The following is a 19,476-nucleotide window of genomic DNA, read 5'->3' on the forward strand; positions in this document are numbered from 1 at the left end:
ATTAAGCTCCTTGAGGGCATTCTCATCTGTTTATTATCAAAACTAATAATGCACAATCATCCCAATGTATATATTACAATAATAATAACATATATGAGATTATATTTACAAATGATTAAACCAAATTGAATGTTTGTCTTTTTTTTTTAAACTTTTTTTTGCCTAAAAACCAAAAGTAAACATGTTTTCCCTGCAGTAGGTTTGCATTTGTTGGAAATGGTTTAATAAAATATTTAAAATCAATACATAATACATGGTATAATTTGCTCTTGAGGCAAGTAGCCATGTTAAAATCAGGATAATGTTCAGCCAGTCGGCTGTCATCGCAAAAGAAACCCCTTCTGTGTGATACTTGTCTCCGCTTCAGTCCTTTATTCTATCATGATAAGCGGGCGCCTGTACCGTACAGTATCCCATACTTTCATTGGAATGTCTCCACAGTTACTATGAAAAATAAGTCAAATCACTAATTGACCAGTGTGAATTTTCTAAATTCCTGTATAAAAGTCTGACTATCTATATTATAAATAACTCCAGACAAGACATTTTTATACTCCACGTAGACCGTAAATCATTAAAAAAATGATGTGAAATGTAAACGTTATTGTGCTTTTTATTCAAAGAAGCTCCCTTTTGTTTATGTCTTGTCCTCTCCAATATGGCAGCATTGTTGAACCCATAACAGCAACAGGCCAAAGCCTTCAATGCGGTGTCTATTTATGTCTGTGCCTGCATGTACCCTTTGCTAACAGACTTCTGAAATGGCCCTTTGTGAAGAGAGAAATCATAAAAAATGGTATCCTTTTCCCAAAGTGCCCGGCGACGACACAAAAACAGTTTTAAATTTGACCAAAATGTGCTTGTAAAGTTCCTTGAATTTGGTGTTGATGAAAGTGTGGGAACCCTGGATTAGGTAAAATGATCATTTTTGTTTCATTCTGTGAACTACTTTCAATAATCCTCCCAAATAAAAATATTGTTTCTATTTGCATTTATTTGCAGAAAAAAAACTGTAGAAACAGGTGAAAATAACAGAAATGATACTCTGTATTTTTGCAGAACTTAAATATGGCAAAGAAAACCAGTTCCTATTCACTTTAAAGCAATACAACAGTAATATTTCTACATGTATTTAGGAAAAGTTCCAAAAAAAATGTTTTTATGTGATAACCTGCATTTTTCCTTGTGTCTTGTCATGCTGTCTGTCTTTCACATTGTTGTTAAATGACTTTGTCACTCCTGAGTTTTGGTTTTGTTGGAATTCAACAGACATCTAGACATCTAGAAATGCTGATTACATGGAAATTGAAATGGTTAATAATTTAGAAAATTTTGCAGTTGACAGTGATTTTTTTGCTAATTTTTTTTCCATTATGTTGGTTGCCCTTGTCACCTCAAATCACCAGCTCTCCTTACAAATAAATGTCTTCCAGTTGCTTTGTTTCTACAAATCACTGTCGTTGTGAAGTGCCGTACTGCCTTCAACATTCATCTAAATGTAGCTCAGCTGCAGTAGCTCAGCTGCAAACAAACCTTACTAAAACTGATTCTAAAGCATTCTGATTCTCTAAACACTAAATGGAAATTGGTGGCAAGTTATCACAGTTTTATACTCCATGAATGCACACCGGTGAAATCATACGAATTCCATTTCCCATGGAGTTCTGGTTGACGGGTTCATCTTAAACGCACGTTTAATGTTTCTGCTGTCCGTCTGTCTGCAGGTACGGAGGGTCTGGGTTTCACCGTGGTAACCAGAGACTCGTCTCTTCATGGTCCGGGACCCATTCTGGTCAAGAGCATTTTGCCCCGCGGAGCAGCCATTAAAGACGGCAGGCTCAAATCAGGAGACCGTATCCTGGAGGTATTACATGTTTCCTGCATCGCTGCGGTGATGAGAGCTCCACCTTATTTATAGAATGTTAAATGCCATGCTTTAAAAATCGATTGTATTCAATGCAATTTAAAGACATTGTTTTAGAAAGTGACACACCATTGACTTAAATGGGCCAAGTGACCATTGTGTTGATAGGGAATAAAGACTGACCGTATTAATTTTCCATCTCGAGGCGTTGGCTTGGCAAAGTGGAAATTCGCATTTTTACTTTCTCCAGGTAAATGGAGTAGATATCACAGGACGGACGCAAGAAGAATTGGTTGCTATGTTACGGAGCACCAAACTGGAACACACTGTGTCTTTGATAGTGGGAAGACAGGAAGATTTCATGCCCAGAGAACTGGTAAGACCTCTGACATTGTTTGTATTAAACGTTTTTCAACTCATCCCTTGCCATTTGCGCTACATAAATGAACGTTTCGATTCTTTTCCATTGGAATTGAATGACGGTCAATGATAAGCAAATAATAATAAAATGATTTACTTTGGCATACATAGGAAAACGAGTAACGTAGAGACTTGATTTTTTGGACTATTAAGTATCCCTGAACATCCTGAAAGCTGCCGATCCCAATGCACTTTTAACACACTGTCAATTCAGCACACGGCAGGAAGCGGTTTACACGACCCAGCGGTTTGACAGGAAGCCTCGGGCCAGTGCAGGTCGTCCCCTCTTCCAGATGTTAGCATGGGGGCATGTTGATAGTTGACCTCCTTTAAACTTTAAAGCATCTCTGTTCTTCCTTTAAAACTCAGACGGCCCCCTGTAGATGAGTAAAAGTGCAGTTGTGACGCTTCGTATATACCTCATCACAGGAGGAGAAAGCACATCCCTTCATTGTGTCTCTGTCTATCCACAGTTCATTTACAACACCGTGTCTGCGCATCAAAGACTTCGGGTTTGGAAAGGTTACAGATTAATAACTGCCGCGATCTAGTCAGAACTAGAATATATTTATATATTGGCAGAAATGTGTCAGATGGTAGAGATTTTGCTAAATTATTTATACCCTTGTGATCCGATATTAGAACTGAAACACTGGAAGCAGTTGTATGTTTTATTAACGATTAATAGTAACTCTTTTTAATACGGTTCCATTTGTTATCGTTAGTTAACATCTTAGGTTAACTTTCATTTTAACATTTTAAATACATCAGTACTTGTGTTTGTAAACATTAGGTAAAAAGACTATTTGTAACTTTTTGAAAAAAATGAACAAAAATCTGTTAATTTGCAAGTGCTATTGGTACATATAAAAATAGCGGTTTTCTTACACAGTTCACAGTGGTAAGCTTATAATAATATTTTTTGTTTCATCGGATGGTCGCACCTGGCCTGAAGTTAACTTCTGGTCTGTGTTTGGTTATGATATAACAATTTATATTATATTTAATTTATATTGATATCCATTTATATTAATATTTTATTGTATATTTATTGTATTTAATCAAATTAAAACTACTCAACAGTTATAAAAACAATTTAGTTTGATGTGATTTACGTATTTTTCTTTACATGGGTTAACTTCAAAGTAACCTGCATTTTTATGTTTCTTACAGAGATGGCGATAGAGAGGTGAAAGTTATGGATGTCATCTTTAATAAAGCTAATTCACTCTGATCCAAGAAACTTATTTTGGATCAGTGTGAATGATAATTTAGTATATTGACGTTTGTTGGAGTTTGTTGTGGGGCTCGGCGATATATATCACGATTCACGCTAATTATACATATCTAAATCGATTCTGTGTTTTATGCAGCTCTTCCGTTAACTACGGCTCTTTGATCAGTAGGAAGTACTATAGTCGTTTATAACGTGCATTTGAAAAAGCAACACTCATCAAACATCATCACTAAATATACTTTATTATCATGAAAATACCTGAAAAGGTTTGAAGAACAGCGATAGAATATGACCATTGGCATTTCCTGGAACTAATCGTTCTTCTTCTGTTTTCCATATTCGGAGTTTCTGCTCAAGAGCGCCCTCTGGCTTTCGGATGTGGCGGCATTTAACCATAATTGAGAAACTGAGAGCAAAAGAATCGCACGACGTATCACCCAGCCCTAGTTTGTTGGATTTATTGGATCAGTGTGAATTAGCCTATAGACAATAAACTAAGCTTGTTTTTGCATTGACGTTAACAAAGGATAGTGAGTTTACGTTAGTAATCGGGTTAATGTTGTTGACAAACGGAACCTTACTATAAAGCGTAAATGCTATAATAATAATAATAATAGTCTATTTAGATAATAATTCAAAGTAAATCAAGTTTAAATTTGAGGTTTATTTGTTGATAAAGTGTTGTTTTAGCTAAATCTTTGCTCATCCCAGATCTATTAAAAAAGAGCATCTGTAGGTCTTTGACAAACTATTATTGGTCCATTAGATTTCATGTTTCCAACAGAGATGGCGATAGAGAGGCAAAAATTAAGAATTGAATCTTTAATAGATAAGAAACTTAACAAACAATTTGTATTGCATTTGTATTAAATTTAAAGGATAATGAGTTTGTTAGCAATTGCATTAAGTAATGTTGACAAATGGAACCTTACTATAAAGTGCTAATTATTTATCAAAAGTAAAATAAATTTTAAATATGAGGTCTATTTGTGGATTATTTGTGGATTAAGCCTTGTATTTAGTTAAATCATTCTATCCAGATCTATTCAAAAAGAGCATCTGTATGTCATTGACACAGACTATTATTGACCCATTCATTCTCATTGGGCACAAAAAAAACGCCTTAAAGAGCTTCTCCTCAGTATCTATTCACAGAGAAAAAACTCCTCCATTTTTCTTCTTTATTCAAATTCAAAGTAGGTTAGCTCTGCCGCTTCTTAGCCAGGGTACATTTTAGCAGAAATGCGATGGCAGGCAAAAAAGAAAAATGACACACTCAGGAGAAATATTTTTTTCTGGCAGATGGATATGAAAAGATATAATGACGGCTCTCACCATCTGCCTCTTTCGGGGGTGCGCTTGTGTGTGTGCGTATTTGTTTTATTCTGACAAACCAACGCATCCAACTCTAAAATACCCTCTATAAATACCTTCCTTCATTTCCGTCATTTTATTGGATTACGTCTTTAACCACCCACCGTCAGTAAAAAAAAATACAGGCTACCGATTTAATTCCCAATGGCAGATTTGGCTAATGATCAACTATTATCAAAAATAAAACATCTTTTTATAACAGCCTGCTAAAAATCAGATGGAACTTTAGGGAGGAAATGAGGAAGGCGATACCATAAATGTCCATCCTGTTAGCGGCTGGATGCTGTCCGTGTGGATGCGGACGAGAGATGCAGTCGTTGACAGAATTAAGATCTTGTTTTTCTGTCTCGAACCCTTTGGGATTCGGTCATGGTGCTAATGTGTTGGTGACTCTGATATCCTTGCTCTGGTCAGTTTTGAGGTGGTCCAGGGTGGTTTTAGCTGGTCCAGGATGGTCTATGGCCGATAGTTAATCAAACATACACAAAAAAGCCTTTACTGTGAGCGGCGTCCCTCTGAAGATATAATAGATGACTTATCTTACCTAAATATGATTGTAAATTTGACAAAAGTTGCGTTTTACATTGTACATAAAATAAATAAACTAATGCTAAATTCTTGTGTTTAGCATCATATTAATTCATTAATCCTTCAGATTGTTGCTTTGCTGTCAATAATCTAATATTATTTTGTGCTTGGTAGACATTTTTTCCCAGCATGCACTGCAAAATTTGGTGTTATAAAGTAAAATAAAACTTTTTTTTTATTGTACAGTAGTGGTTAAGTCAAATTTTAATGCCCCCTCAGGTTACATTATCGCATCCGAATAAGAGGTGTCTGGTACAAAATGGACCAAAAACTAAATTTTTTAAATGGTTATCAGACAAAATAATTTAGAAAAAAGGCAAAGCACAGCATATCAGGGAATATGGGTTTTATTCTAATAAACAAAATATACATAAAAACTAAATGCTGACAGGAAATAAGCAAACATTGACTACATTTTTATCTGTTATTAATATTGGTTGATCTTCTCTTGTGGAATAATATTTTGCAGTCATTTTTCTAGGCTTTGCCTTGGTAAACTTTTACTTTAATTTAATTTTTAATCAATTTTAATTATTATTTATTTAATGATTTATTGATTTTATTAGTTACTACAATTATTGTATTTATAATATTGTGTGATTGTTTTTTTTTAAGCTTCAGTTTATCCTCCAAACACACCAATGCAACATGCATGCAAAATTTCAATTTTTAAAAAATTAATTTCAATAAAATATTTAAAATAACAGTGGAGATGTTAATTGTACAAAGTTGGACATCACTTTTGGCCACTATTGCATATTGAACAATATAAGATATGCAAAACTGTTTTGGGGCGCATTGCACAGATATGATTTTTTTATCGCGTTGACTACAAAGAGTTTGTTGCGAGTCAGTTTGTTAGGTGATATTGTGGATGTAGATGTGATGTACCCCACCCATCAGACCGGACGGAGGGGTCAGACAGCACATTGCACACAGGATGAGAGGTCGGGTCACGGAGCTGTTGAGGCCTTTAGGTGTCCTTGAGTTTTACTGGATAATCATTCTCTATTCTCTCACTCAGGATGTGTTCTGCTTTGTCATGCCATATTTTTTATATTTGTTATTTAGGTCATGGCTACTTTTTTTCCACAACCATTGGTGCTCTGTGTGTGTGCATGACTATTATTATTGCTCATACTCTGTATAATGCTGTGTTCACACCAAACTCGAACAAACAATCGCGTTCCTCGCTCTTTATTACTCGCTGGAAAAGTGATGCGAGATGACAAATATTTTCAACTTGCGTGGAATACGCTTCGCCTGCCACGAGTTTGCATCTATTCGCGTCTTTGCATTGACTTTGTATGTAATTTGCTCACGCAAATCGCTTAATTCGCGTTTGGTGTGAACCCCCCATAAGAGATTTGACACAAAGATTGAATCTAAGAGATCACACTTATGATTTTCGACCTGGTGGATGACGAAGCCTTATAAAAAATGTGTTTGAGGTACCAGAGTCATATTTGGGGACCTGAATAACATGGAAACTAATAACATTTATCTTTTACATTTATTTATTTAGCAGACGCTTTTATCCAAAGGGACTTTAAAAGAAGGGAGCATTCAACACAGCCTTTTTTGTCAGCTTGAGTTCAAACAGTCTGTTATATTGTGTAAAGTGTGTATTAGTATTTGCCTCGGGAGGTCCTGGTGTGAGATCTGATGCTCAAGTGTTGATAGGACCACCAGAGCAGCCCATGTGATATTCTCACAGAGACCAAAGTTTGACCTCACTCACAGACACTCGCTGTATTGTGTTGGAAAAGTACGATTTGTCGGATGCCTTGGGCCATGTAACGTTCAGTCAGGATGTTACTTAAAAGGTTTCTGAAGAAAACAAACTACTTGGACTCTACCTTCACACATTGGCCTTATATTTTTAAAATGGTATTTTTCAGATAGTCAGGTGACCTAGAGCCATTGAGAGAGAGAGAGTTGCGTCAACTCCGTTGACTCCAATGGAACAGTTTTTTCACAGCAATGGCGGTTCATTGAGGCTCTCAATAGTTCCGGGAAGTTATTAGTAACGCATGGAGCTGCGGCTTAACAGACCGATTGTGACGAACTTGGAACTATCTGAAGGCTCCATGAATCATGTGACACGTGAAAATGTACGTTGTCGCGACTCTCTCAATGGCTCTGAGGTGACCTTAATCTTCACAAAAAAAGCTATTGTTATAGGGTTGAATTTCCATAAAAAATACCATTATTGTAATGGAACATGACTCAGTGGTTTAAGATTTTGGTCCTATCGTCCACCTCTAAGCCTTGATGCATATAAACAAAACCACAAGAAAGCAGGTGACCTAGTGTAAACAGAGAAGCTCATATTTGTGTGTGTGTGTGTGTGTGTGTGTGTGTGTGTGTGTGTGTGTGTGTGTGTGTGTGTGTGTGTGTGTGTGTGTGTGTGTGTGTGTGTTATTTTCAGCAAGGAGAGGCGTCTGGACCGCTGCTGTCGGAGGACGGCCGAGAGCAGTTGATGTTTGAAGTTCCTTTGAGCGACTCCGGCTCAGCTGGTCTGGGGGTCAGTCTGAAGGGAAACAAGTCCCGGGAGACCGGAGAAGACCTGGGCATCTTCATCAAGTCTATCATCCACGGAGGGGCGGCACATAAGGTAAAAAGGAGCCAGCCTCAGTGCCCCTTATGCACATTTATGTCAAAACTTCACAGACTTCTCGGAAACCTTGCGTGTGATGACATAACCAGACACAGATCGTGCAGATGGCACCTACACTTTCAAACTGAATTTAAACACAAGACAAATGTATTCTAACATTTGTGGCACATTAGGATTTTGGGGAACTTTTATGCGCCACCTGGTATTAAAGATATTTCTTTTACGGCAAACTTCAGCGAGGCTTATTTCTTCGAGATGCACACACTCTTCTCTTCATTCCCTCCAGGATGAAAGAGGGCAGCAGGTGTTGTGTTTCCATGTAGATAAGGGCATGTCTTCGCTCCTCTATCGGTTCTGTAATCAAGAGTGGGCTCACAGGTGGCCTCTATCAGGACTCCAGTGAGCGCGAGCTGCATCACAGGACCCGTCAATGGCGCTGAAGGAGACGCTTAAAGATATAGACCTTTTCAAAGGCTGAGCTCTTCATTCCGCCTCAGGTTCTCCTGCTTGTCACTCTTCTTTCTCTGCTTAGATTATAAAACATATATAAAATAGATGAATAAATATAAAACGATATATTAGGGCTTGTCAACGTTAACGCGTTAACACATGCGATTTATTTTTTTCAGATTAACGCGCAAAAAATATTATCCATTTGTTTTGTCATCCTTTGTCTAGCGTTACATTATATAATCACGCTCTTATTCATGTACAGGATTTGAAACAGTTGCTTTGACGTGTTGAGTGAAAATAGACAGCTTCTAGCTGTGGGATGCGGCAAAACGCAAGGCGAGGTCCAGTCTGGTGTATACAGTCACGGGCTTAAGGCTGCGTCAGTGAATCTGTCACACAGCACATCAGTATTAAGTTCTCTTTCGAGCTTTGATGATCAAAAACACACAAGATTATGTCAGTAAGCCCGTTTTGTCTAGCATTTTCGTAAGCACAGACTTCAACGTGTTAAATAAAATCTTAAATAATTAAAAAAAAATGTATGCCTTTGAAAGTGCTCTGTCACTGTATATTTTCGGTGTACCATGTTCTGATAAACACAATAAAAATAAATAAAAAATCTTAAATGAATGCAAAAAGTTGTGAAAATGGGAGTGGCTTCAGATCTGCGTAGAGACACAGCTCTTAAAGGGGCCGCGCTCTTAAACCTGCTGCTGTGACTCCTGTTAATCAAAGAACGAAAGAAAAGAGGAATTCAACGCGTTTTGTGGCTTTAATGAGAATTCTTCTGTATTTAAGTTACAATTTAGCATTACAGACTGTAAAGTGTTTGAGAACTTCATTCAATTTTTCTGTATATTTCCTACCTGTTAAACACGATAGCTCTCAATTATACTGTTGAATGGCTATAATTAATGTTAAAATAACTAAAAAATATCAGTTGCAGTACTAATACCAGAATGTTGGCTTTCGTTCATAAAATGATGCTGTTAAAGAAATCTGTTGTTTCTACATTCATTTGAAGATTAAATGTGAAATTATTAGAATGTAAAAGTATATTTTAAAACATTAATGTTATGTGCGATTAATCATGATTAATCACAGAAAAATGTGTGATTAATCGGATTCATTTTTTTAATCGATTTGAGAGCACTATTACTGTATATATGAAAAAATTGAACCGTAAATGTGTGAGCTGTTGAAACAAAGAAGGTCAATATGTTTAGATTCTAGTTCGTCTCCATCCATTTTAAAACAAGCGCGCATTCAAAAAGTAAGGAAATACTTGTTTTTCTTCACTGCTCAATGCGTAGGGTATTGCAATCAGATAATATTGCAATGTCGCCAACCAACCCGGTGATGTCACATGCCGTGGCGCTGCAAGATGGCGGCACCCTTGCTCCAAAAGCCATAACAAAACATCACGTATTTTCTTAAATGGTTACATGTATCGAATCTGTTATATGTTTTTTTTATTTAAGTGAAAATAAGTTTACTAAATAATGTACATTTGATCGAATGGTTCATTTCTGCTTTAAGGAGGCATCTTGCATTGAGCAGCTTTAGGCTTGAGGACGTTCAGCAATTATCTGTGTGTGTTTTATTTGTAGACGGGCACAAGTGTTTGTGTCCGTTCCATCAGAGATCTGTTCCTAGGTTAGTATCAGTGGTCTGCGGTCAGTGACCAGGCCCAGAGGTCGGGCTCTTCTGCCATGACACTCACCATCACGAGTCATTAAGAGGCTCTGGTGGCTTTTAGACGCTAATCTCTTTTGTTCCTCTTCAACTGAGTTTTATTTAGAGAAGCACAGCTGTGAAACCTAATCCAATTCACTCCGTCCTGCTTCTGTCACACTAATGATATGCATCCATAATTGTTTCTGAATTCATGGTGGGAATGCATTAGAGATTGAGCTGTGGATTTAACAACATTTGGAAATGACACTGAAAGCTGCTTCATCTGTAGTGTTGTGCAACTAAACATAGAGTGGCAGGAGCTCATCTGTAACAAACAATTTTTTATTTGCATAAATATGTTTCTTTATATTGATTTTTAGGATTTATTGTAAATTGTATTTGTTTGTTGATTTAATAGTATATTATATAGCTGCATATTGTCTATATTAAAATAAAAGTATTTATTTATAAATAAATATATGTACAAGTAAAAACATTATAAAAATGTTATATTTTGAAATACAATTTTATCATTATTTTTTATATTAATACAAATATTTGTAAATATACCTGTGAAAAAGAAATAAAAAAATGTAATTTAGTTTTTATAAACAATTGTTATTTAATTTAAATTCATAATATAATACTTATTATTGTTTTATTGAATAAAACTTGGCCAAGTCGTGTTCCTTGTTTTATTTTTTAATGATTTATTATTCTATTTTTCAATAAGTTCTGCTCTGGTTTTGTTACCAAGTGCCAATTGCTGTTCGTACAATATTGTCATCATCTGTTCCTTGCAGGACGGTCGTCTGCGTATCAATGACCAGCTGATCGCCGTCAACAGCGAATCCCTCCTCAGCCGTTCCAACCACGATGCTATGGAAACCCTGCGGCACTCCATGTCCACCGAAGGGAACGTCAGAGGAACCATCCAGCTGGTGGTTCTGCGTTCTCTGGAGAGATACCCAGCACAGGTACGCCCAGTTCTCGTACCGTACCTTGAGTACCTCTACAGACCGCTTCCCCGCAGGGCCTCCGAGCCCCGGTCACTGGCATCGGTCCACCGGTATCACAGCTATCACCATCGCCGGCTGTCAGGTGACCTCTGAATGGTATCGTGCACCCAGACCCTGCATGCTCAGTGACGTTTATGCGGATGTTTTCGGAAAGAGTTGCTTGACATTTGTGGATCACAGAGTGTTCGAGAAAATAGAATTGGTGTTTGAAACTTTCCTTTTGACATGTTAAAGATTTATTTTCCATGTTTCTCCTTGACCTGGGTTTCTAATCTGTTTCCTGCTTTTGTTCTTACATTTTGCCTATAGACCCTTTTATGTATTTCTTAATGATTAATCTAATTAATCCTGTCCGCTTTTATTTTGCCTTGCTCTGTCTATTGTAACACAAGCTGCTTCCTGTATCACTGATTCTGCTTTTTTAAATAAAGAACCTGAAATCTTTGCATGCTTCTTGTTTGCCGTTAACCCTGTGGGCTTTTCCTGGGTCTTTTCTGTCTTTCCTTGCTGGTGACTTACTCTGATTTTTATGTTCTTCTGAGAATCCACTTCTGTCCCCCAAATTGTAATGGCACTGTCGGACTGAAACCTCAATTTTCCATGATTTTGTTTTCATAAATCATTACTATTGGTCACCCATTTTTTGTCTTGTGGGTTCTGCAGATTTTTAACCAGTAAAAATTGTGTTTAAATTGTATTAAAAAGTGCTTGTCGATTTTCACTTCCTGTAAAGTGGAAGTTTTGGAGAAATGAGGTTTCAGTCTGACAGCAATGATATGTTCCATCTTGAAATTGATTCCGATGTGTTGATAACATAGTTTACTAATGTGGGGAGTTCATGCTATATACATTTGAAGCAGAGAAATACAGTGTTATATATTGTGTGTGTGTGTTTCAGGGGGTTCGCCATGTTCACTGGGGTCCCCCTTTTGTTAATGTAGTGGTAAGTTGAGGAAAGTGTCAGTTTGTGTTGTTATAACCCCGCACGAAGATCCCCTCGGTTCATCACAGAGATGGTTTCACATGGTAAAGATACTTTGGTAACACTTTACAATAAGGTCGTATTTGTTAATATTAGTTAAAGGGTTAGTTCACCCAAAAATGTCAATTCTGTTATCATTTACTCACCCTCATGTCATTCCAAACCTGTATGACCTTTTTCCTCATGCAGAACACAAAAGAAGATATTTTGAAGAAAGCTGGTAACCGAACAGCATCGGCTTCTATTGTACGGACGCAAGTCAATGGAGTCCAGTGTTGTTTGGTTACCGACATTCTTCAAAATATCTTCTTTCGTGCTCTGGAAGAAAGAATGTCATACAGGTTTGGAATGACGTGAGGATGAATAATAGATAACAGAAGTTTCATTTTTGGATGATCTATCCCTTTAATGCATTAGTTAACAATTTTTAAAGAAACAATAGTTTTATAGCATTTTATAATCTTAGTTCATGTTAATTTCAGCATTTACTAATACATTTTTTAAATCAAAAGTTGAACAACCATGACATATATAGGCATTAACTTACATGAACAAAAATGCTACTGTAACAAATTCAACCTTATGTGTAAATTGTTGGAGATTTTGTTTGACCGGCTTAGAATCTGTATGAAGATGCATCTTTGCACAGTATAATAATGAATAAATAAGTTTCTGAAGTTCAATGAACGTTAGAAAATCGTTGACCACCTCAGAAAATGAAGCCATTATCAGACAATGTGTCTTTGTTAGCTAAGCATATTTTTTTGCAGCCGTTCTGCAGAAATAAACTTTCGCTTAATGTTTTTGCTATAATTATGAGGATGTGATGTTAAGGTTAATTTGTTGGGGAGGGAAGTCGATTCCCTGCGTCAGCTTATCGCTGAAACGTCTCTTTTTAGCCAAGGGATAATGGCAGAATGTCTGTTCTTGGAGACATGGATTTACTTTCGAGTTTCAAGGGTCAAGTGTTGCTGGAGCATTTTATTTTCAGACCAAATTAACTGAAAAAGAAATTCCCACTTCCCCAAAAGTCATACAAATTGACTTGATATGAAGTTTTGCGATGAACATTTAGTCAACTGCATCTTGATTTCAGCTCAGAAAAGCTCAGATTCTTGTTATTCAAGGTGAAACCAGGACGGTTCATCAATTCCGACTCGCCTCCTCGTTGCTGTCCAATGAAAATGAAGACTAATAGTTATCGACTCCAGCTTCGGGAGTCTGACTTTGGTTGGGCGGGGTGTTATTGAAGAGCATTAGACTATCCTCAACCCAATCTAGTGTCAGAAGGATGGAGATCGCATGGTTGTTAATGGCTGCTCAATGAAAGGTGACGTGTCGCCGCGATGTGTTCTTTATAAATCACATGCAGACGGGATGATCAATACACCATTAATCACACGGACAGAGTTGAATGATAAGGAAATGGATGGAAGGTTGGAAAATCAAGAAGGAGTTTGGAGACTAAACTTAAGGGGGTGGGTCATGATTTCATGTGAAACCACCATCTTTATTCTTCATACTTGTCTTTCTCCCTCATGTTCCTCAACGTGTTTCTTCTTTCTTCACCAAGAGTATCTTCACCCGCCCCACCCTGTCCGATATAATCCCGTTACCTCGCTGGATCTCCTCTCGCTCGGCAATTTAATCAGATTACACCTTGGGCTCCTTGAATGAAAGGCGAATTTGGGGTTTTAATGAAAGGATGCCTGGGGCTACCCTGAGGGTACCTAACCTCAGCTCACCCTCACCGCAGCCCCGTGTGTGGAGGGGGCGGAGAAATCCATGGTTTCGGGGTGTTGTTTTGTTGTTCCTTTGTTAGGTCTTTGTCCTCGGCGGTAGACCGCCGCTCCCCAGTGATTGTCTGATTAAGACGTGGCGAGCGTGGCCCTCTTTGACAAGAACGTGTGTCTTTGTATGTGTGTGTGTGTGTTGCGCTTTTGAAGTGAAAGTAATTTATAAATTGATCAGAATAAGTATGTTTTGGACAAACTGGTTGATGTATGCATGAAACTAGATTTATTCAGGGGTGCTTTTGCAATTTTGTCAAGTCCTCACTGATTTTGTTTGTGTAATAATTGTCTGTGCTAATAATTGGTATCGGGTCGATAAAAGCAATTTTTTACACTATCGGCTATCGGCCAATGATCAGGTCCGATATGTCTTGTCAATCACAAGAGGACAGAAATTTGTGCTCTGTATATAGAAAATGTTAAGATACATCAGCAGTTTGATGTTCAATATTAATAGTCATTGTATGAATGAATAACATTCAGAAAGTTAATAAATATTCGTTTAATCTTCTGAATCGGTATTGACATCGGTAGATATAACTCTGAATAATCGGCTGTCGGTATCGGTGAAGATATTTAATACATTAATAAAAAAAACATTCATTTTGATATCACGGGGACTTTAAAGGACAATTCTGGCATGGAAATAAATCAATCAATATTACTGGCTGTTTAAATGGACATTTAATTTTTTCGATTCCCTCTAGAGTTGCTCCTCCATCATTCCTCAAGACCCTTTGACGTTTTCCCGCCGGCTCTGAAATTTCATGAGTTAGACGCACAACTACAACAACAACATGCCATCCGCTGTCAAAACACAGATCAGAGCAAAACACGCTAGAAAATGTCCCTCAGCCTTTCACGATCCCCACATAATCTCTGAGGAGAAAGAGCTCCTGAGAATCGATCTTTTTGTCCATTGAAGATTTCTTCGCGTGTCGAGAGACAGAAAGCGAGGGAATGACAGCGGCAGATGACAGAAATGACGTGTCCATGTATAAAGAGCGGTCGCTAATCACCGTCCTGTGACTGAAATTTAGCATGTGAACAGAAAACACCGCTTTCATCTCTCTCGCCACCACACGGCACGGAATAATACAGACTGAATGCGTTCCCACCGCTTTGATATGGTGATATCCAAATACCTTTCATCCAGTCAGCCTGCAGTTTGTGCTGTTTGTGTGTGTTGCGTGTGGTGTGTCTGACGTTGACAGCCGTAGCTTCTTTTTCAACAGCGAAGAATCCATCAGGACGTCTAACCCCGTGGCTTCACGTCTTCATATTGATGCGTGTTTCCGTAACTGTCTCGACTAGTGTTGACGGAGTTTCTTTTGGCTCTTGAATGTTTGCTGGTTGCTTTGTTTCGTTTTGCATTAGCATATTCTTTATCTCGAAAAGCATTTTGCGATCGGTATATTTGTCATTTTTTTGGTCACTTTGGTTCACTTACCTCATTTCTGTCCTCCTTTTGTTTACAAAAACTATTATGTATTCACTTCTGGAAAAAAAATAGAAACCATCACAGAAATTCTAATGGATTTAGTGGTTAAGGTGGGAATTGGATTGATTTTAATGGAAACTATAATGTAATGTTTGGGATTCTGTAATCTGGTGGATGGGGAAAACAATATAAAAACAAATTCCTACCGTAATAAAACCCCAAAACACACTACATGATGGGGTTTTGTAATGGTTTCAATAATAACAAGAAATGGAAACCATTAGAATTTCTATTGTCATGTCATTTCAAACCCACATGATTGTTCAGCTGTGTACGACAGGAGACGTTTCTTTTCCATACAATTAAAGCATATGGTGACCACCTACATTTAAGCTTCAAAAATATATACAGTATAAAATCATAAAAGTTGTACATATGTGCTCAGCTATCTGATGCCATACGGTTGGTTTGTGTGAGGAACATATGGCACAAGAACATGTATCAGATGGCACGTCGTATTGGACCGTATGTAATGTATGTTCTTCATACAGTATAATGCCATCGTATGGTGTTGGAAGTTTTGAAATATTGTACACACAGATGATTTACTTCAGGAGCCTCATGATTTACAATCATCACTTTTTGACTAACTTTTTTCTTTTTCAGGAAAATCATGAAGTCAGTCAATCTCCCACGTGGAACGACTCTCCCGTCCATCAACCTAACGGCAACCATGCCAACAGTTTCACACCGCCAGCCATGCTAAACAACCGCATTTACGATTCGTCTCCTGGTAAAAACATTTCACGCATTCATTTATAAACCTTACACACTGCCGTTCAAAGGTTTAACATCACATACATTTTTTTATGAATGTTTCCACATTTAGGATAATAAACTCTTAAAAACTTTAGAATAAAACAAATGTCACTGGGAACAAAATAATCCAAAATAAAACAAACCATGTTATATTTGATCATCGTGAATTTGAACCATCTAGAATTTTATCAAGCATTTATCATTCATTGCAAAAGCATGTTTTGTTTTTCTTGCGTCTGGTAAGAATCTTTGGTTTCAAACATTAAAAGCGATTGGTTGTGTGTAATGTTAATTCACCTGAAGTCCCTCAGCGTTCAGAAGCAAATGAAACGCATCGCTGCTCGACAAAAGCAGACATTAATTCATCGCCGTATTTCTGTACGAGTTCATTTTTTACGCCAGCTTGGCTTTCCGTTAAGTTTTCCAACTTATACAAGTTGGATATCTGCCCGTCTCATCATTAGGGATGGAAATGATGATTTTTTTCGACGTTCCCTTCCGCTGTTTTGCAATGAGGTATGACCTTGAAATCATTAAGCTGATGAAATGGATTCTAAGTGGGTCTTATTAGCATACCGCCGATTGTGCCGAGCGCTCGGGAACAGATAACAAACTGTTTTAAATTCACGCGATTCTCTCCAGAGAGTTGCCGTGAAGACACAAAAGGCTCTTTCTGTGTTTTTGCAAAGCATTGTTTACTGATTAGCGTCTGTTGTCTGTCAAAGTATCCCACTGTACCTCGGCGGAACAAAGTGGATTGTGATATTTACACGCTAATTTTACATTCAGATTACTTGACGCGCCTGATGCGAGTTGGGCACAATCTGTAATGATAATAAAAATACTGGCACGAGCATGCAGACGTTTTTATGAGCCGTGGTTCCTAAAATTTGGGTCATAGTTTGACGTACCGCCGTAAATCTTTCACGCGGTCTTGCATTGTCTTTGTTGACTGTAGTCACACTGCGAATTTTGCTTTGACATTAAATGGCTAAATAGTGGAAGACATGGGGACAGCAGTGCAGAAATTTGAGCAATAATGGCGATTTCTAACCAGTGGTACTCACAGTGATCTAAAGGTTTTGCGGTCCTTGAAGTCATCACAAACACAGCTGTGTGTGTCATTGATACACACATACACTTACAGAGATTATTCACAATTGAGTGCACATGGTCAAGTGAGTCTTATTTCTTATAATGGAAAGATTTTCAGTGCTTTAAAGAAATAGTTATCTTAAAATCGAAAGTGTACTCATTTAGACATCACATCATTTCAAACCTCTATAAATACTTGCATGGAACACAAATGATGGTGTTTTGCTAAACATAGTGATGATGTATTATACAGTACCGTTCTCAAAGTAACGTCACTTCAAATTGACTAAAATGTTTTTTATTGTCTTAAAAAACATTTGAAGGCACATTTCTGAACGTTTAAAGGGATAGTTCACCCAAAAGTAAATATTCTGTCATTTACTCGCCCTCCGATTGTTCCAAACCTGTATGAATTTCTTTGTTCTGCTAAACACAAAGGAAGCTATTTGGAAGAATGTCAGTAACTGAGCAGGTCTCATCCCCTATTGACTCCCATAGTATTTATTTTCCCTACTATGGCAGTAAATGAGACCTGTTTGGTTACTGACATTCTTTCAAATATCTTCCTTTGTGCCCAGCAGAACAAGGGAAGTTATACAGGTTTGGTACAAGTAAATGATGACAGCATTTTCATTTTTGGGTGAACTATTCCTTTAAAATTGGTTGAGTAGGGAAAAAGTAGTATGGATTTACAAAAGAATGAAACAATGTGATGACTTGGAGCACATAATGAAGAAGAGCTCATAACAGATGTGAACTCCTTCAGTACTTCAGAAAAAAACATCTCAAAAAGACCAAGAAGTTGCTTGATGAAATGACAAAAAACATTTTTTTACAATTCTAGACAAAGACTACGTTGAACATGCTTGTAATAAAAAACTGTTGTGTTATTTTATAGTTTTACTGTGTTTAGTAATATACTAAAATGTGGAAACAAGCACATATCAACCAATAAAAAGTGTACATGAATCTTGATCTACATTCCACATTTTTATGATAATTCTTTGGTGGTTGTTAATGTGTCAATCTTTTTAAACAACTTTGCAACCCCTTTATCGTCGCTGTCGGGCGGAATCCTCGCATCTCCAAAACCATTATTTTTCAGGAAATTAAAAAAACTGCATATTTTTTGAGTTATTACACATTGTATTGTTAAAGTTGGTATTATACCTTATATTGCTATCATATACTGTTGTGTACCAACATTAACACAACATTTCCCCAAAACCATGTTTAATCGGAGATACAAGGTTTATGACTTGGGAGCAGGGAGATACGAGATTACGCTGTCATTGATAAGAATGGTACGGACACAGACGTCGCTGCTGCCAGCAGTGTTCATCAAAGTCTGCGGTCGCATTGAGTATTTTGACAAGAGACGAGGCTTTAAGAGCTAATGAAAGCTAATGATTGTGGTTACATAGATCTTTCTAAGCTCTATTTTAAACGTTAGAGCTATGAGTGATGCAATACCAAAATAAAACGTTAAACAGGCTGTCTAATATAGGCGGAAATTAATCTGCACGCAAATAAAGTCGGCGGTCGCGTTGAGCCTCTTGACAAGAGAAAAGGCTTAAATCGTTAACGATTGTGGTTACATACATCTTCCTAAACTCTATTTTAAAGGTTTAAGAACTATAAGTGATGTAATACAAAAAACGATGAGCTGACTATAGGCTGTCTAATAGGTGGAAATTAGCCGAATCTGCTGGCAAATTTACCTTCGTGGCTCACGGGCTTCCTTCTGCACCGAAGCATTACAGCTATCAATTTTTAACTAAACAGTCCTACTCAAATGTATCTAACCTAACTATTTTCATTCGTTATTGTCTAAAAAACTTTCAATCAGGATACGTAATGCCGAGCGGCTCCCGCAAAGTGAAGAAGAGGTGGAGTTACGAGACATCTCAGACAGTTGAATTGTCCAATGGAGTTTAGAGATTTGCTCTCAAGCTATTTTCAACACTTTAGAATGGTTAATAATTTGTAAAAATAACAGACCCACATGGGGACTGACCAATAGCATCAATTTGTGAAAAAATATGAAATTGACCAAATTTGGACATAGGAGGTTTCCGCCCGACAGCGACGTTA

At 37.3% G+C, this 19,476-nt stretch overlaps 1 protein-coding gene across 1 annotated transcript in view; it reads left to right on the top strand.

Annotated features, from left to right (window-relative positions):
- The window catches only part of pard3ba (par-3 family cell polarity regulator beta a), a 126,424-nt gene that overhangs the window by 53,609 nt on the left and 53,339 nt on the right, over positions 1 to 19,476 (top strand). The window contains exons 9-13 of the mRNA XM_057332435.1: positions 1,725 to 1,864; positions 2,115 to 2,240; positions 7,915 to 8,100; positions 11,037 to 11,210; positions 16,135 to 16,261. Coding sequence (XP_057188418.1) covers positions 1,725 to 1,864; positions 2,115 to 2,240; positions 7,915 to 8,100; positions 11,037 to 11,210; positions 16,135 to 16,261 — 753 coding nt within the window. The remainder of the gene's footprint in view (positions 1 to 1,724; positions 1,865 to 2,114; positions 2,241 to 7,914; positions 8,101 to 11,036; positions 11,211 to 16,134; positions 16,262 to 19,476) is intronic.

The sequence above is a fragment of the Triplophysa rosa genome, linkage group LG4 (assembly GCF_024868665.1).
Source record: "Triplophysa rosa linkage group LG4, Trosa_1v2, whole genome shotgun sequence".
NCBI lineage: Eukaryota > Metazoa > Chordata > Actinopteri > Cypriniformes > Nemacheilidae > Triplophysa > Triplophysa rosa.